Consider the following 20,314-nt stretch of genomic DNA (forward strand, 5'->3'; position numbering starts at 1 on the left):
AGTACCTTTTTTCTTCCTCATAACTGACAGCATCAGCTTTTGGTTTGCATCAATTGAATTTGTTCTCCCTGCTCCATTGTGGCAGCAAATATGCAGCACTATTGCTTTTTCAGATCCTGTATAAAAAGGAATGTATGAAATACAGCTCCTCATCAGTCTCCTTACTAAAGATCAAATTTCAGTTGCATAACAGCAACTCTGCATGACGCAATGGGGCCTTCATGTGTGAGACAGCTAGACTGAAACTGAAAAAAATATCGTACATCATTATCTACCTTTGTCTGGACATAGAAGAAATTTGTCTCAGGAAATAAGTAAATCACATAAATAATTCAAAAATTAATCCAAAAGGTTTTCAAAAGACTTAAAACAGTATCTTTTTAACCCTCAAGATGATTTCTAGTTAACATACAGATATTTTACAGTAATAGTTCCTGTCTTGTGCCGAAGTCAGGCTACATGAGAGGATCACAGTCCAGTTTGGATGGGATATCAGTGAAATATTAACAGCATCAAAATTCAGTTTTATGTGACATTTAAAGGCTTTTGAAGAAGAAAAAAAATGAGTGCTTTCAGACTGGAAGATTTTATTAAAAGGTCCCCAGCTTCAATATCAATTGCTATTTTAACTCATCAATTTACACCTGTAACCACAGAAAGTTCATATATGTGACACTCAAGTTTCAAAACATCTAAGAATTTGCTGTTTATATGACCTTCAAATTTTTAGGTACATGGGAACTCCCTAATAAGCAACTACAGGAATGTATCTCATGAGTTGATATGAACTAACAAATAATTTGGGTAACCACATAAACAATATATAGCATGCTAACAATTTTAAGATCCTCTATCTGCTGAAAATTCTATGCACTCTTAGGTCTAACATCACTTTAATCCATCACTTGTTTCATGAAAAGAATTAGTAAATAAGTAAGTTCCTTTTTTTCCTACTGGTTTTATGTGAAAAGAACATATGAGCCCAACATTAATCTTTTCTTCATTTGTAATAGCTGCCTACCTACCTTCACTTCAGCCATTTAGCAATCCTGTTATGAAACAGCTGCTATTAGTGAAAAAAGTCCAAACTGGCAGCATTCAGAGACCACTGGGAACACAGAGCATTTTAAGATGTTTCTACAACTCCCCATCGATACCCTCTGATTCATTTTTTCAAGACCCTACCTTAAAGCCTCAAACCAGGATTATACTTCTAAAGCCTCAATATCAAAGTCTGGCTTTTCTCTTGATTTTCCCATGGAGGACTTCCTGTTCCTCTAGACCAATACAACCTTCTTAGAACATTTTTTTCCACTTTTTTACTGCTGCTGAATCTGATTCAAAAGGGGCCCATCTGTCCCAGCTACATCATCAGGAGAGCTCTGCACTTTCACACAGCTGCCGAGGTTTCTGTCCCCATGCAGAAGCTGGAATTGCTCCACCCACCCCCTTGGCACAGAAATTATGTAAAGTAATTGGTGGATCCAAAAACATATTGCACGATCATTTCTATACTGGCTGTTTCTCTAATGTAAACTCTCATTTTCTCACATCTTGCAGGGCCCTAATTTGTTCCTTTAATAAAATGCACCATGAAACTTGAGAGTGCAATTTTCCAATGGAAAGGAAAAAAACCCCATCAAATAAACTAATCTTACTATAAATTCCATGAAGCAGTTCAAAAAGCCCAGATAGGTGATAGAATTTAATAGAAGCAATCAACTACTGGAGCAGTTTCTTCAGGAATTCTAACACTTCCTTAGAATTTAAGTGAATTAACCTCCACTACATTCTGCAGACTGAAAAGCAACTACCTGCAAGTATAACATGAACCAAATGGAAAAGTTATGTTAACCTGTCACATGTTCTGAAAAGAGATTCTCTCAGACAATTTAGATACCCCAGCTTCACCTGAATGCAAGCAGACTGCACTCTCCAAAATACCTGTGACCACTTGATTCCTGCTACTCATTCAAGGCTCAGAGAGTTTGGTCTGTTCAGCCTGGAGAAGAGTCATGGGAGACCTTAAAGCACCTTCCAGTGCTATGATGGCTCCAAGAGCACTGGAGAGGGACTTTGCACAGGGGCATGTGGTGATAGGACAAGGGGGAATGGCTTTAAATGAAAGAGGGAAGATTTAGATTGGATATATGGAAGAAATTATTTCCTGGGAGGGTGGTAAGGCCCTGGCACAGGTTGCCCAGAGAAGCTGTGGCTGCCCCATCCCTCAAAGTGTTCAAGGCCAGGCTGGACATGGCTTTGGGCAACCTGGGCTAGTGGAAAGTGTTCCTGCCCATGGCAGGGCACTGGAACTAGATGGTATTTAAAGTCCATTCCAACCCAAACCATTCTATGATTCCATGATTTTCTGGGCATAAAAACTCATTAAACTGTATCTGCATCTCTGCTTTGACAGAAAATATCTTTTAGATTGGCTCAAAAGTAAATTTACTTTTAAGCTCTTAGAAACCCTTGCAGGAAGTTTTCTTTAGTTTCTTTTCTAGAAATGAGCCTAAGTAAAATAAGAACAATTTAAATTAAGTAACAAAATGCACAAAATTTTAGATTGCTTTAGTTAGGATACAATGGAACTAAAAAATTAAATTTAAATGGCACAACTTTCTACCTGCATCTGAATGCTATCCATGGCAATCAGCTGGACTTGTTAATGCTTCCTAAATTCAATTTCTGGACAGAAGCTGGCAAGCTGATTATTGTGGGAATTACTGTACTATGGAATGGGGTTTTTTCCTACCCATTCACAGTGATTTTGGGGCAAGTTGTGTCTCATCTCTTCATACAGCATTAAGGACAAGTCTTTTCTTTGCACATAGTACTTCTTTACAGTATCTGTGAAGGGTAAAAGTGAAGAATTTATTTTTATTGATAATATGAAATTTTCACACAGTCACAGGAATGAATTACATCTGAACAGTAGTCATCAGTCTCCCTACCAAATGTAATGCAGGCATTTTAGCTCATTTGATCTTGACAAACCTCAGAAGTTAGAATCAAGAAACAAAATAAATTATATTAACATATTTTAACAAAATAAAAATAAAGCTCAAGTGAATAGACCTTGGAATCATATTTTACCTATAACAATTCACACAACCTTATTAGTGAAATTAGTGAAAAACATTTGAAATCAAGTTTGGGCAACTTGTTCAGTTGAAAATTAGGCTCATTAAATGTCAAATTCTGAGCACTCTCATGTGAAAAAGTGTTCTATAATCTCACAAATTAAACAACAATATTAAGTCTTCATCGAGTTCAGGGTGTAAAAATAATTTATTAGCTTTTGATCATAAAAAAATTAGCTACTCTTCTTGGGTTTTTTAAACAGCAGCAGTCAAAAAAGTGACAACTAAAAAGTGTTCAATAAAAATAAGGCAAGCATTGCAAATTTGCTCTTAAAAATCAATGCTGTAGCACTACAAATTCAAGGGTAGCAAAAAAAAAAAAAATACAAGAACTTAATAAAACAATCACCAAGTCATTTCTATGCTACCACTTCGGTTAGCCAAGGAAGCATTGGTAAACAGTATGAAAGTAAACTTTTATTTCAAAACTATTAAGAGTTTAATTAAGATTTAAAGGCATCCCTTTGGGGGAGGAAGTGAAGTATGCCCTAGTGATGATAATTTTATATTCTATTGGTTTATGTTTGTAAAACATGACAGAATACTGAACCAAAAGCTTGCAAGACAACACGACTTGACTCTACTGTTTCTGATCAGTGATCCGCTGGAGGCAGAGCTTCATGTAGGAGTTTTTATTGCGTATTTCTATCACTGCATCTCTGACAAGTTCAATGAACATCTGAGGCCAGAGCTTCTGCAACGACTCATTTTTCATATTGATGTCAGCTGCTTCTTTCACTAAGTTCTCAACGTATGTCTGGCAAAATGTTTTTCTTTCCTTGATTTCCTGCATGAGAGGAAAATTACACAATGTATAAGAAAAAGGGAAAAAAGGTTAAACAAGAGCAAATCCAAAAAACCCCCTCACAAAAATTGACTGAATTAAAGAACACAGCAATTAGCAGGCAGATGCTTTTGTGTACTTTCTCCTCTTGGTTTCAAGTTGCATGGCCCAGGGTCTTTGTCAAGCTTTTATGAGTGTGGCCACAGAACCTTAGTGTATTCATAATATTCATACTATATTAAGTCATTAATTCATCTGAAATTAACTTTTAAGTAATTATATAAGTATCTTTTAACAGCATTACAAGTTTTGTTGCTTTCTGGCATAGTAGTGAAAATTTACAGAAACTTTAAGCACTAAACTACTTTTCCTTCTCTCCCTTCCCAGAATTCCATCCTTATAGTACAACAGTTGAAAAGTATATGTTTCTCTACCTGCCCCAACAAGAACATTAGCACAGAAAAACATGCCAGTACTCATCCTTTTCCACAGGCATGCTGGTAAGTGCTGGTTCCTAATGTGTACTACATTAGATACTGAAGTGAGACAAACCTTTAAAAATAATAAAAAGATACTGCGCTTTGTGCAACTACTAGCTCTGCATTTTAGTAACTCAAACTATTAATCCCTGCTTCTGCAAAGTTTCTATAAAATGCCTTAAGCTTTAAGTAATAAGTTATATTGGAGGTAAATACCCAACTAGTTTGAATGGTGGCATTGTTAAAAATGTTAGATCATGCTTGAGGCCACCAAAACAGAAGTTTTCTTTAATGAATAATAAAGCCGAGAAAATGCTTTCCAGCAGTTTCAGCTAAAACCCCAAATTACTCATCAAAGACCCAAGACTGTCATCTTCAGCAATACACTTATTCAGCCACATTTATTATGTTAGTTTACTGCTACTGGGGAACTGGAAGGAGTCCTTTTTGCCAGGATGTATTCTTGTGACACCCTGCAGTACCTGCTGCTACATGCACAATGCTATAGCAAAGGACAAGGTGGGAATTGCTGCACTGGGAAGAGAAAACAACACATTTATTTAATGGACTGTACAAATACTAAGCTCATTTTATTTTATTATAGGTCTGGTTCCATGGGAAAGGGCAACAGGAATACCTCACTGTCTTACTCTGTGCCATTCAAAGATTTAAGAGCTACTATCACAGCTTTTGAGGCTAAAATGTTTTCTTAATTTAATCTCTCCACACATACAGCCACTGTCTCCTTTTTATGCTGTGGATCTGAGATAACAAAACCACAATGGAATAACAGAATTCAGTGATTACTGAACTTAATTTAATTTCTTGCACTAGAGGATTTATATATTTCCACATAATCAAAAAGCAAACAATGGGACAAATGTGGGAAGCAGAGTGCATACAGTTAGAACTCATGATGATTGTTCAGAAGGGAGACTGTGGCTGAAAAAATCATATTCTCCCTGGGAACAATTTCCCTCTGCCCAAGCAAAAAAGTTAGCAGATCAGAAACACAAACTAAAACAAGCGTGACTGGTGCACTTGTCTGAAACAAGCCAGGTTGCAATTTTATTAATAATTAAACCTAATACATTTCCTATATATTTATTTTCCTGTAGCTCATTTAAAAGTGAGGAAGCAGCTTTTTATTACTACAGCCTGCACTACCTCATGTGTTGTCTGAAGGTGTTCTTCACCAATTAATTCAGGGAAAATCTAACATGTGCAATATACATTTTTCTTCCTAAAAAACTGTGCTCACTCCATATGGCTTGTAGGTAAGAATGTATTTCTGAGACTGTGGCACTGTTCAGGAACCCCTTCATCAAAGACAGAAACTGAGAATTTTCCAGTGTTCTGAGAAAAAGATGAGTTAGATTAAATGTTTGATCAGATATGTAAATATGTTAAGCAGTTATCTTTTAAAACCACCATTCTCAACAGCACAACTGAAACTTGATGTACAGATAAATTCAATGAGTAGCAGCCTAAGGTTACCTAATAGAAAATACAAGTATTTTGTAATGATACATTTTACCTCAAGCTTCTCCATATGAAAATCCTTTGTCATGTAATTCAACATTGCTCGAGCTGTGCTTTCCCCTCCACTTCTTCTGTTATCACTACTTTCCTCACTCCCAACCCCAGATTTCTTTCCCTTTCCCTCCAGCAGATAATGGAATTGCTTCTTCCTGTGAAATGAGATTTACAGTCCTAATTATAGAAAAATTTTAAGTGCAGATGTTTCTAGCTATTGTGAGGGGGGAGTTTCTCCTTTGGAACATACACTTTTGAGCTTTGAAGTATATTACACTCTCAAGTTATTCAAAATACATATGACTCTAGATGTCCCTTCATTAATTTGTCTCTAAACAATTTACTTTGATATTTATCACATAGCATCTCCTAAATAGGAAGTCTTGCAGCTTTAACTTTTATTAAGTACTCATCTATAGAAGACAAAAAATACAGGGGGTTCACCTTTTTTTACAGTACAACTCTTAAATCTGTTAACTGTTAATTACCCACTATAAAATACCCACTAAAAATAGCCAGTTCTCATCATGAAGGTCCACAAGTCTTCATCAATCCCAGTAGAAATGGAGAATTGAGCATGTAGTTCATTTGTGTGCACATGCCTTTTCATCTCCTCAGCAGACTTCATACAAGTTCTGTGAAAACCTCTGGCTACATGGACCAGGAAGATGGTAACACTTGTGCATTATGCAGAGGACCTATCTTCTAGAAGATGGTATTTATGAAAGTTTTATTTTTTTTACCTAAAAAGAACTTATCATAACAGTGTGCAAAAGAGTCAAACAACATGTTCTGGACAAACTCCAGTTCTGTTTCTTGTATTTTACCTGGATTCTCCAAATAATGAAAGCATGCGATAATGTGGCAGCTCTGAAGATGCCACATATGCCAGAATGCCAAAGAGCCTTTCTGCCTTTACAATATCATTTTCAGTAATCTGTGAGGGAGTGGGAAGGGAAGAAAAAAAAAAAAATTACATTTCAAAATTAGCAAATTCATATTTCATTACATATGTACATTGAGAATTAACTGAAATTTGTTATACAGAACACTGTACACAGAACTGTTGCAGGCACATCTTCAAAACATAAATTTGCTTTTACTGGCACTTCAAATGTACTTTGGAAGAAACCAAATGAGGTACTGGCGCTTGTTTTATTTCCTGTAATTCTGGATATTTTAATGTATATATATGCTGACCTGTGCTTCATGATAGTCTTCGTGAAATGAGAAATTTTAGAAAGGTTCCTTACATTCATTTTCTGAAGGCCAGACATACTTATTCTGCTTGATACTGTATGCACTTACAGAAGGTCTACTGGAAAATTTCTGATTAAGTTATGTTGGAGAAACAGAAAGATTCTGGGCATGCACATGTGAAAAGATAACTTATAGACTCTCTTATTTTGGCAGCATCATGGAAAAGGCTTTATAAAAGAGAAGCTTTAGAGGGAAAACATTTTCTCTGCATTTTTCAGCTCCTGCAAATAAGTGTTCACTCATTGTATTTCTCTAAATGTCTGCCACACTGTTGTTTCAATATTAAGTTACAGCTGTCTCTTTAAACTAACTGAATGGTTGAAAAATTTTCAGGATTCATTTTATACAAAATTGAAAAGTGTAAAGAAAATGGAAGGGATTCATTCTTTGGTGGTGGTGGTGATTAATTTTTTTTTCTGTCTTAGCTCGTAATCTCTGGAGACCATGGCCTGCGTTTCTCCTACCCTGATGGCCAGACTATGAACTGACTTCAACTGCCAAAAGTTTGTTGGCACAGTTTCAGGACTCCTGGCTTTGTACTGAGTGCAGAAGCAATCTTTATTGATCATCTAAGTCTGACCTGGATAACACTGGACAAAGAAATTTACTCATTGACTTCTTAACTTCTGGACAAAATTTAATTTCCATTCATCCTATAACATGCTTTGGGAAAGGAACCCATTATAAAGACACTACAATACTCACAATATTTACTAAGCAGTTCCAGACAAACTTTGTATTCTGTGTTATTCAAATGGAATTTGAATATAAATATGTTATAATATGGAATTTTGATCCACATTAACAGACTTTTATTGTATTCTTGTGTAATGTTTAGAGACTATACAATCTACACTTGCCTAAAGTATACTGTAACAGCATAATGCAGGGGTAAATTCAGTGAAAACACAGATCGAGAAATTAGAAATGTAAAGTCAACTCCATTTTCAGTGTCTCTGGAATTGTTCATTTTCACTTAAAATTAAATAAGTCTTACTTAGTAGCCTAGGAGTAGATGACCTTGCTGAACAGTCTGTAACAGAAGCAAGGTCTGAAACAAAGAACACAGAAGGCAGCTAGGGAAACAAAGCCCAGTGCAGGCAGAAATGCCTGCTGGAGAAATAAGTGATTTTAATGTATTTATTTATGTTAAGAGAAGCATAAGGACCAGGTCAACAGAGACAGCAATGCTGAATACACTCTCCAGCTCACAAAAACTCATATTCTCTATCTTACTGCGGTGCATTGTTTGCTCCATTAATCACAAAAAGATTATAACGGTAGTATCACATAAATGTAAGGCTTTATGCCTGCTCCTTGCCAAGTACAGAGAACAGGCACCAACTGCGCCAGCAGGCCCAGCTCAGGGAAAGGGATGCATCTGCCACACTGTATCCTATACCACTGGGTCGACAGCAGTCTGGAGAGTTTGGTAACTTCAAACCTTGATGACTTAGAACTAATCTTAGATTACGATCACTGGGAAGAACTTCAATTAGTATCTCAATAAAGACAGTTTGCTCCTTCACAGTTAGTAAAAGTAACAACTGGACAAGGGAACAGAATCATTGTTAGTGGGAGACCAACACTCGGCTTCTAGCCTGGAATATGAACTGGAATGGAGGGGGAAGGCTGGGGAGAAAATAAAAAGTTTTTTAAAGAGGTTTTTTACAGTTTAAAAGTGCTAGAGTTGCACACTTTATTTAGTTAATTCAGTTAGTATATATTGCTTTTACTTTGCAACTCTGCGTAGCTCAGAGCTGACAACACAATAGTCACCACAAACATTGCACACAAATGGCAATCAGAATAGCAGACTACGCACATTTCCCTTTCTGTCATCTGAAACTGTTATTTAGGGTTGATCTAAGGTCTGAGAATCACTTCAGGGGTTGTGTTCTTCACATTGAAACAGAATTTTCTATTACTCATGTTAATAGGTAATGTACATCTGTAAATCTGGATATCATAAATTCTGCTGGAGGGTAATAAAAAACAGCAATCGAAGTTCATCTCTTTCTTCTGCTTGGCTATGACGCTTTTCAAATGATTAATGACACTAGGAAAAAAATCCTGTATGTGCATCTTCATGTAGTGTGGTCTGGCTGAAAAAGTTTGTTGAGGACAAAAATGTTGTTGTCATCCATATTTAAAATCTGCTATATGTCCTACATAAAATCATGCTGTGCTACATGTGCTCCACTCACTAAATTAATCCCCAAGAACTATTAAATACAAAGTTTTCCTTCAGAGACTGAACTTGTTGACCTTGAGATTGTAACAAAAAGTCTACTAAAACAGTTGTGTTACTTTCTTTCTCCATGAACACCAAACAGGCACGATTTACCTTCTCTTTGTTTTTCATCTGGATCACTAGTGTTGATTTTGAAAATACGATGCAGTAAAAAAAGAAATAAACTTTCTATTTTTTTAATCAAATTTGAAGATAATTTTTTTCAGCAAAGTACTAAATTCGAGGTTATTATATATTTTTCATGGGATTACTGACTATCACTATTTTTTTTCCTTTTAAGATACTGTGCTGTTGGAGTGAGTCCTATTTCCATCCATCCTTTCTTTGCTAGTTAATTCATTTAAGCTCTTTACCCACTCCTGCTCTTCTGAGCAACTAATATATGTTTTATACAACTAAAACCAAGCAAACCACAACATCCAGCTTCGGCTGAATCAGATAACAAGTATATCTAATCCAAAACATATGATGACGACCAAATTAAAATACCAGATCTAAATGCTAAAGCTGTGTATTATTTTTGCTCTAATTAACTTCCATAACATCTCTTAAACTTATTTAGCATTTAAAATTGAATATGCATTCAAACATTGTGTTGCATTGTAACTATTTTCACCCCCTTTATGATCAAAGCTCAAGTCTAAAATAGCTGGTTTATATGCTTGAATAAATTTACTTTCAGTTGATGTAAAAGGGAATACAAAGTACAAAGAACAGCAATATTAGTGTCCTAACTTTCTATTTATTTAAACAAAATGCACACCCAACAAAAAAACCCACACTAAAGATCTTGTATATAGCAAGCAGGAAAAAAAAAAATCTATTTGACAGACTTTTCCTGTGACAGCCTTAAAGCAGAAAATATGACTATGGTATTTTATAACACTTGCAATATACAATAAACTCCTAAGGAGTCTGTCAAACACACTTTTGCATAAGTATTCAATGTCAGCACTGTGATTTTATGAAAAAACAATAAATAAGTGCTTCTTAAAATCAGGTAAAATTGTGCAGTTCTTTAATAATAATTTCACATAATTGTATTGAATAATATTAATTTTAATATTAATTGCACAACAAATTACATGTTGAAGTCTATTTAAATCTTTTCCCCCTTAATATTGAGAAGACACTGACAGGGTTGTGCTCATTTTATTAGGAATTCATCTGCTCTTTTAAAAACAACACTTATTCATCCTCTAAGACCAATTATAAGAAAGAGCAACACCATCCTACCTTCACTCCATTTATCTTCTGTAGATTAAAATGGTTCAGTCTGAACAGAACATAGTACTTCCACAAAGCGAAGTTGACAACCGGATTTCCCTGAGGATCAACTGTCAGCTGTTCCATGCGATGCATCTCAGCCAATGCACTGAACTGCTGCAGCGTCACAAGATTTGTCTCCTTAAACTTCAGGTGCTAAAAAAAGTCAAACCCCAATAAATTAAATAAGGAAACAATAGAGTGAACACAGTGATTCCTATTCTGTGCCACTCAATTTTCAAACTGTAACAGTCATGTGTCTGATGAAGCAACTGAGCTCATTTCATTTGAGGTCTCTGTAGCAAAACACATCAATCAACCAACTGCTGTATTCCATATACTAAGAGATGTCAACATTACAAGCCCCAAGCAACGTATAAACTCTTTACTTAGAGCGGGAATATTTTCAATGTTACATAAAGCAATGATACTACTTAAACAATGTTTACTTTTACTTCTGCAAGTAAAGCACCTGCAACATCTACACATATAAGTACAATATATAAGTACAATATATGCTTTTAAAATATTCAGACTTTTATTGGGCACAGGGTGCTGGCCTAACTCATACCCTGCCCTACACTAATGCTCCTATGAGCATGGTGTATGCTACGTAGTAGCATTATTGTGGAAAGAGGAAGGAGGAAAAATTGATGATGAAGACAAAAATTTAGTTGGGATTCTGCTATCGCCCACAAATTTTTCCCCACCCACAGGGAAACAATTGTTTCACTAAGACAGATAAATTTGTCTTAAGCTCCCCACAAATTTATCAATCTCAATTAAACCATTAAGTTTTGTTATACTCAAAATCTCTAGAAGCAGCAGGGAGCTCAAGAGCCAATCAGTCTGAGCTAAGAGTTGTTTATGTTTGTTATCTCTATGTTAATATTTGCATCAAAATGACTGATTTGAATGTCCAAGAAAAAAAGAAAGAGATATACTGAAGAGACTTCTCATTTTTATTGCTTTTCTTCATCAGGAAGTGAGGAACTTCAAGAACCGTACTGATTTAGTTAGCTCTGCCTTCTAATCTTCGTCTTTTAATCCTATCAGCAATTTGATCTTTGAACTCACAACACAAATGAAGTCTTCCTGATACCATGGATCCATAACAGCAGTATGGAACCATAATACTGTATTTACACACAAGCTTTGCAACTTAATTAGGTAGGTCAAAGGAATTAAAAGAAATAAAAATCAGGCTGAAAAGAAATCTAAATTTAAATTATTGATTTTTAAAGATCAAGGTTAGCATTATAACACAAGAAAATACGCAATTCATAACTGTATCTATTTACATGAAAGCACTCAGTTGGGGGGCTATGCCAAAGTAGAGGTTTTATTCAAGAACACATATTCCATAGCTGTTCAGGGCTGAAACATGAAGCATACTCACCACACAGTTAGGAAACTTTGTCTTCAGTTTTACTAACACTTGAACAATTTCATCAAATTCTATGAACATAAAGGAAACTGTGGCAATAATGGCAGCTGTTTGAACACTCCAGTTTCGATCCAGACACTCCAGTGCCCCAGCACCATACAAGCCAAGAGTGTCTCCTTCCACTTCCACTAAATGAGACTCCAGAACAGACAAGCCTTGTACTGCGCTGCTCAGGATTGTATCAAGAGATCTGTAGAGGAAATAAAAATATAGTGATATAAATGAGATTATTTTGAAATAATATCATCACTCTACTGAATAACAGTCCTTTCTTTTACCAAATTTCAACTGTCAAATACAATGGCATTTCTAAGCATTCATTCATTTTCAGTACCCCATCTGGTTCAAATACACTAAAGGCTGGGAAACCCTTTTTCCATCAAGTAACACGGTATATGTTCTACTTCTTCAGCAAAAAGACTCTGGGGTGTATTTGAGTTGGTGATGGGGTCAAATTAAATAAAGAGTCCATTCATATTTAATAATCGGCTTAAAAATTTTAGCTCAGAATGCTAACCTAGCATGTTTCATGTTGCTTTAGATATCTAAATGCAATTTCAAACAATTAAACACATCTTCAAACAATGTATTTATTTAAGCAACGTCCCCTTCACATTCTGTTTGCTATATGAAATGTAAAAGTTATGACATGAGCAGTAACTGAAGCATTTCTTTAAAATAATGTGATCTTTCCAAATCACAAGAGCAATTTTAAAATTAAGCAATAAATCCAGGTATTTGCGAACTCTGGTCTCTTTTTTTCCTACTGGACATAAAGTATACATAGAACTCAAGATGAGCACAAATTACAGGTTTAGAAAATTAAGTAATGATTGTTATTATTTTATTCTTTACCACATTCCTAGTCTTTTTAATGTATTTTGACTAGTAGCAATCACTTGACTGATGTTCTCTTGACAATAACAATCAGAACTCTAAAATTTCACTCAACTGAAAATGTTGAGAACCCACCACTTCATATGTGAAGCTCTAATTACTTATCTATGCTGAATTTCACCTGCAATTTTATTGCTTAGGAGCTCATCTTGGAATTCTTCACTATGCTAAAACACGTATATCAAAACAGCATCATTTCTGAAGCAATGGGAATTTTTTCATTAACAGAACAACAATCATACTACTATAGCTACATTGACTTGGTCATGGGGGAGGATTACCAACACTGAATTAAATAGCAAAGAAACCAAGCAGGCAAGAAAGCAGTGGCTAAATGCATTCAACGGAAAGCTTTGGAAGCACAAGTATAGAAAAGACGATGGCAATTTAAAAATACTAAGGAAAAAATGTTTCAAAAGACGTAGCACTTGACTGGAGATAAGAACTAGTTCTAGCCAATAATAGACTGAAACTCAGATGGGTTCCCCTTGTGAGAGACAAAGACTTCATGAGCATCCCTGGCATTTCCAGCATTCACCAGGGACAGCAGGAAGCTATACTTGCTGTTGAATTGGTGCAGACTATTTTTTCAGGCATTTGCCTGAGCTAACCAAGGTTGAAGTGCTACTTTGGTTTTAGTCAATCTAAGTAATACATTGTTCATTAAGTTCTGCAGTGGGTTCTGGCCACATAGCCACCTTTTTAGATGCAAATAAGCAAAAATAGTATTTATTAAACCAAGAATACTAAAATTAGCTTGAGAATAAAACTAAGTCTGGTACTGCTACTGTTAAAATAGCACGGGTGTGAAAGCAGTCCAATAAAAGACGCTGCAGTCCAAACTAAGAGCATGAATACTACTGTGAAACCTCTTGATACACAAAGAGGTTACAAATCTTCATAATGCTCATACATTCTTAATTTTGTTCATTTAAACTGAAGTCAACAATCTAAATTGTTAAGGAAATGAACAGCCTCAAGAAGGCTAAGGAATTCGTATTTAACATTTCTTATAAACATGAAGTTGTCCTTTATTTAGCAAAATCACATAATAATTTAGCTTGCACTTCTTTAGGCAATGAGTTGCTTATATTTCTTTTTAAACATGTTACTTATTACTAATGGTCAAAAGCAGAGTAAACCATCTTTTCAGAGTTGATTTGCATATGTAATACTTTTGATAATGAAATACAGCAAGATCTCAGAGATGAGAAGTAGTAACCTGGACCTTAAGACATGAATGGGTAAAAGTGTTACCCAATAAAATACCTGCTTTCTTCAGGAAATACATATGCAGCACTCCCATTGATCTGGCAGGGTTCATTTTCTTTATCTTTGTTTAAAGAAGCCTCAAGAGCAATTCGGTTCTGCTGGATCTCCCACTGCCGAGCAATGTTACCAATTGTTAACCGCTTCTTTTCCTGAAACAAGATACACAAGTCATCATAAGTCATGACAGGGCAGGATTAACACATTTGTTTGTTCTGAATCATGTGGCTTAATCAAAACATTTTAAATGTTTCAAATTGTAGTAACTATACTAGTGGTTGGTGGTTATGCATTAAAATCAATGCATCATTCTAGTGCTATTTTGCATGACTTCCAGCAAACAATTTCACAAAATTTGCAATAAAGAAACAAGAAAAGTAATATAATAAATCCACAACTTACAAAAGCACAAAGTTAAGCTACTTAGGACATGGAAACTGCTACTTCTGAAAGTTTTTCCATTTTAAAGAGCTCAAAACTATTTCATGTTCCATTTGCCCAGGGAGTTATGATGATGCTCACTGGTTAGACAGCGCTAATTGCTCAACACCTACAGATTTCCATGATGACTAAGCTCCATGTCACAGAAAGGGAGGGAAGTTGGAATCGTACGTGTTTTTTATCAGAACAACCTTTAGAAAATTCTGTTTGTTCTTGAGGGTGAAGGTCTCAACCTCAATTACTGTACAGCTCTACTGCTTTGTTAGCCCTCAGCTGTGGGCTGCTGGATTCCTACAGAACTTCAAAAACCTCCATGAATTCATTTTACAAAAAAGCAAATTTTACAAGGGTGGAGATTCAGCTAGCAATAACTTTCCCTTGTTCCAGTAAATATTAAGTTCAACCACTGTCGGAAAGGAATGACATTCTCTATACGTTTCAAAGTACATCTCAAACTTTCCCAGAAGAGTGGGTTGGAAGCAATAAAAAATTAGTTTGGAAAAAGAGATGAAGAAATTCTGCTGTTTGGGCAGACAAGTATCAGCAAGGGAAAAAGAAGAGATGACATTGCTGAAATTAACATTTTCAATGCAGTGCATACAGGAAAACAGCAAATGTTTGCTACGGAACGAGTGCCTATAATTTCATTTACACTTCATATAGTGTAAGAAATGTTGGAGAAATGTGACAGTAAAAAAAAAATTGCAGAACACAGTTCTCTAAATATTTTCTTCAGATTTAACTATGAAGAAACCTATAGTTCACAATTTTTTTTGCTGGACATTGTATCTGTGAGCGTATTTGTTCCTTCAATTCAGATGTGTGGAACAGGAAAAAAGCCTGAAATGTAAGAACCCATTTACAAAGGAAAGATCTACAAAATCATCAAATCATACAAAAAATACTGGTATTTGACTGTTATGCCACTTAACTATCTGAAGAAAAGAAATATACTTTGATTAAATGAAAGTCTACAATGTAATGTTGAAATTGAATAATGATGGCACTAGGCTTTAAAACTATTCTTTTTTCTAAGGGAATTTTCCACTAGCAAAAAGCAACACAAAATCCAGGCCACCAAGACAAACAATCCCTCTGCTACAAAGAAACATTACATCAATGGTTAAGAACATGAACTACAACAGCATGAGACAATGCCGTGCGTGCAAATTATTCACTAATTTTCCACTTCTTCTGCTACTAAGAACTGGCACCAACACTTCAAATCTGAAGAGACTTTAAATACATCAATATTTTAGAGGGAAAGAAGAAATACCAAAACCAAACCCCAACACTGCTTAAAGAACCCCAAAACCACCCCCCACTTCTTACAGTCTCCTGCAACTACTTTCAGTCTAATCCCCTTCAGAAAACATGATTTTACCTAAGAAACTTAAATGGACGTGAACATTTTTTGTTTGCTTGACTTTCAAATTGAAAGAGATTATTTGTATAGGCATTACTGGCTGACAAAAAATTTTAGGCACTTTTTTTTCCAAAGAAAAACAATTTGGAGACAAATGGTGACCTTCACACAGTAAATGGAATGTAGATACTCTTAGATTCTTGAACTTTGGTCTCCTATTAGCAGCACAGCTCATGTAGTTAGCAGCCCCATGAAAAGCATTCTGGAGGGCACCCTGGGTCTTCCCTGGTGGGCCACTTCTGTCTCGTGTATGTCAGTACCAACCAGGCCAGCTGGGCTGGAAGATAAGATAGATAAGAGTTCTGCTGACAGAGACAACAGCTGGAGTCTGGCTGTGGCCTCAGGGCCTCTTCACTCTATCCACAGAAAGGAACCACTTCAACAGGAAAGAATGAAGGAAAAGCTACTTCAGAACACCCTGCATGGCTGCAGTCAGAGTGTTCACCTGAAAAGGGGAGACCAAGGCATGTGAAAGCACTGAAGAAGTCCTTTACTTCAGTCTGGATTTATGTAAATGAAGTTTGCCATCCACTGACATGTATCACAATCATGTCCAATGTGGGCTTTCTGCTAAAGTGTACCCTGCATATTTAACTGAACAGAGTTTCAGTCATGGAGTGCACTGTTGAAGTTGTAAAAATAGATAGAGGCATATTGGGATATATAACATCTGCAGCAAAGAAATTTGGATATAAATTATTGCTGTAAACTGGTTAACAGTAACCTTAGAACAGCCATAGAAAATACCTTAAGCAAGGTCTGTTTATGGCTTTCACGCTTCCTTTCTTCCTCTTTCCTTGCTGCAATAGATGCCATACGTCTTTCTTCTTCCTGGATGAAAAAGAGAAAAACAAATTCCTAAAGGGAGGAATTAAGCTGGTTCTGAAAAGTATTATTGATAAATTATATTCTTGTGTTGGTAGTTGAAATGTAAATTTTCATTTTAACACAATTTTAGAATTTGTATCTAAATAAAAACCCAATAAAATTATTAATTATAAACAAATCAAGAAAAACAGAATAAATAGATAACTACTGAGATATAAATGCTGAAGATAAAGCTAGTTAAAAGTAGTATTTTAGGAGTCTTTGAAAAAGTATAAAGCACATGGTGAGTATGACAGTGAGAAATATTTTTAGATATGACAGTGCAATACATCTTTGTATCTTTGTAGTAGTTTTTGCAACTAGCAGGATTTTTTTTTGTTGTTGTTGTTTTTGTTGTTGGAAAAAGCCACAGAGAAAAAAAGCTGGGTTCTATTTATGCTTGATTCATAATCCAGGATTAATTTTCTTCATTATAAACTGTTTCCAGGGACTGGCTTTTCTCAATCAGCAACTTGAGAACAAAAGAACACTTTCAAAATTAGCTATTCCATTAGCATTATGTCTCATCAATTTTACTGCCTAGTCATGAAGTCTGAAGAAGAAACTCATTGATTCCTGAACAATGAAAGTGAAGTTGCTTCATTTTCCTGGTACAGCAATGTGATACTGCAATATACCCATATTAGGTTGGATGCTTCTTGTTTACAGAAGTCTAAACATTCTCACAGCACAGTATTTTTAGAACATATATTTTCCAAGTAACAAAAGAAATGTTCACTATGAAGTAAAAAGTGTAGAGTCCTTCCAACACAAATATTTGGGAAGCATACTTTAACTTATTTTGATTTACTTCACATGCCATTTGGGCATTTCTGTTGAAGTGCCTTCTCAGAACATATGAAAAGCGTTATCATTTCCTCAAAATAGAAAGCTCCTGTCCAAACCTTTACATTTTCTGGAAAAGTTATAAGTTAACAAAATTAACAAACAAAAATGGACAGAAATTACCATCAGCAATTAAGACATATTGACATGTCAAAATTTCTACATAAATAAAACATGCTATGTTTAGAACATTGCAAGAACCCCTAAGAACATGGGTGAGTGCTTACTGGAAGACAAAATAAAACAGGAACTTCACACTTAGCACGGCCATTACATTTTTAAGAAAACAATTTCCAAAGCATAAGAAGTTCAGTGCATGTAGCAGACTTACTCTGATCTGTGTACAGTCCCCCTGTAACCCACTGACACACCATGGATTTTGGCATCAGTCTGAAAAGGGGTTAAACAACAGATTTTCAAATTGTTCCTCCATGACTTTACCCTAATATCATACATTAAAAAAGAGGAGTACCTCAATGCACAGTAAGGCCTGAGGCTTTGGACAGAGTAAGCTTCTCTAACCCAACCGTATGCAAGAATTCCCTTGGAACACTAACTGGAAAGCCCCTAAATTTTTTTTTTTTCTTATTCTCAAAGGAACTTGTAGCCTTTCACTGGTGAAGTTCTGTTGGGAGCCTTCTCTGCTACTGGGCTTTTAGGCTATTCCTAAACAGGGTATTTCCAAGGGGCTAGTGTCATGGAATTACAGCATAATCCAGGTTAGAAGGACCTCAATAGGTCACCAGTGCATGTTAAAGGAAGATCACCAGTAACAGAATAACAAAATAAAAGCACACACAGATACAGAAGGCCTTCTAGATGCCACTGCAACAAAATACCACACAATGAAGCCCAACACCTGAATGGGAGGGTTCAGGGGCAGGCTGTATAAATCATGAAATAAACCCCATGCAGGTAATATGTCACAAATACGAATGTTATCATTAATAATGCAAAATAAAAATGTGCTGTTCCTCAAGATATGATTCAGAACTTAAAGAACTACAAACATTATTCTCATTATAGCTGTTTATCTCAATTATGTATTACATTATAGTGTTAGTGTTTTGTGTAAAAATCACAAATCTTAAAAGATAAACACTAGCAAACTACATTAGTGATATCTTTCTTTAGAAACCAGGTTAGATTTGTTTCAGGGAATTTTTATTTTTTAATTAAATCTCTTCATTTGACTATGTATCTATGCTTTTAAACTAGCTTCCTAAAGAAACATTTTTTTACTATGTTTTTGTCTTCACCTTCTCTAAAGACTTTTCAACACATTGAACATATCAAATAACAAAGTATGTTTATAAGTCTTAAATTAAGGGACTTTTTTTCCCTCTCTAGAAGTCTGATTATATGAAATTGGTATGCAGAAAGAAGAGAAATGTAAGCTAGTTTTACCACCAAGGAAGAGGAAGAAGAGATTATCCATTCTATTTGGCAGAAAACATCTGGCCATTCATCAGAGACTCAGTTTCAAACTAACTGAGCTGGTGTTGTGTTTCACACTGGGGGGAGGTGAGAACTAGATAACAAAATTGCATTAATAGAAAATTAGCCTTCATTAATTTTATTATTTTCAAAACAACTTGCTGTAGTTTTTCCCCAAACTTTAAGGAAATAATCCATAAAGTTCCCTAAATCAGTTTTCTCTCCGCTTCTACAAATCTCTTCTTACTCTATCTTCCTTCTCAAAGCTTTCCCTTAATCCAGTCCAGACATGTACCTTACGACACTGACTTCCATGCAGGAGGGTCTACTGCTCCCACTGAAGTCAGTCCTGCACCTTCCCTACCAACACAGTCATCACACAAAGATCAAAATCAACTAATGCAAATTACATTCTACAAGAGTATTAACTGAATAAGACTTTTTTCCTTGATCAAGAGTTTGTCGTAATTACAGACATTCAAAAAACACTAACCCTTTTCTAAAAGAAGTTAGCTCAGCCAAAAAATAGAATACAACATCCTTGTTTTACTCAGTATTTATAAAAGGCAGAGTGATAGAAAAAACCTCTGAATAAAGATCAAGGCTCAGATCTACTTTTTATGGAAATCAAATCCATGTACATTTCTTGATTAATCTTACACAACACATGCAAGCAATCTTAGAAAACACGTTCCCCAGAAACCCACAAAAAATCCCCCAGAGTACCAAAAAAGTTATAGGAAACAAAACCCTACATAACCTTTCCACTATTTATTTTTACTATAATCCCTTCTCTTTAAGAAAGGATTTCGGAAGAGTTGGAGCTCTCTCCCTGTATCATTCGTTTCCCCTCGTTATTCTGGTTTTGTCCACAGCTGGGTTCCGCCCCTAGGCCGTTCCTCGCTGGACGAGGCGGGGACGCTTTCCCAGGGGCTTGTTCCCGCCGGTCTCCGTGAGGGCTT

The 20,314-nt window shown here is 35.6% G+C and overlaps 1 protein-coding gene across 5 annotated transcripts in view; it reads right to left on the reverse strand.

The window, feature by feature from the left end:
- Positions 1–2,853: 2,853 nt before the first annotated feature.
- LRRC49 (leucine rich repeat containing 49) overlaps positions 2,854–20,314 on the reverse strand; it is a 42,442-nt gene continuing 24,981 nt past the window's right edge. For 4 of the 5 annotated variants that reach the window (XM_048318067.1, XM_048318069.1, XM_048318070.1 and 1 more), the window contains 7 exons: positions 16,950–17,033; positions 14,336–14,487; positions 12,122–12,359; positions 10,693–10,878; positions 6,770–6,879; positions 5,944–6,097; positions 2,854–3,930 (listed from right to left, as the gene is read on the reverse strand). In XM_048318067.1, coding sequence (XP_048174024.1) covers positions 3,724–3,930; positions 5,944–6,097; positions 6,770–6,879; positions 10,693–10,878; positions 12,122–12,359; positions 14,336–14,487; positions 16,950–17,033 — 1,131 coding nt within the window. In that variant the 3' untranslated portion in view covers positions 2,854–3,723. The remainder of the gene's footprint in view (positions 3,931–5,943; positions 6,098–6,769; positions 6,880–10,692; positions 10,879–12,121; positions 12,360–14,335; positions 14,488–16,949; positions 17,034–20,314) is intronic. The other variant, XM_048318071.1, reaches the window with a different exon arrangement.

The sequence above is a fragment of the Corvus hawaiiensis genome, chromosome 13 (assembly GCF_020740725.1).
Source record: "Corvus hawaiiensis isolate bCorHaw1 chromosome 13, bCorHaw1.pri.cur, whole genome shotgun sequence".
Lineage (NCBI taxonomy): Eukaryota > Metazoa > Chordata > Aves > Passeriformes > Corvidae > Corvus > Corvus hawaiiensis.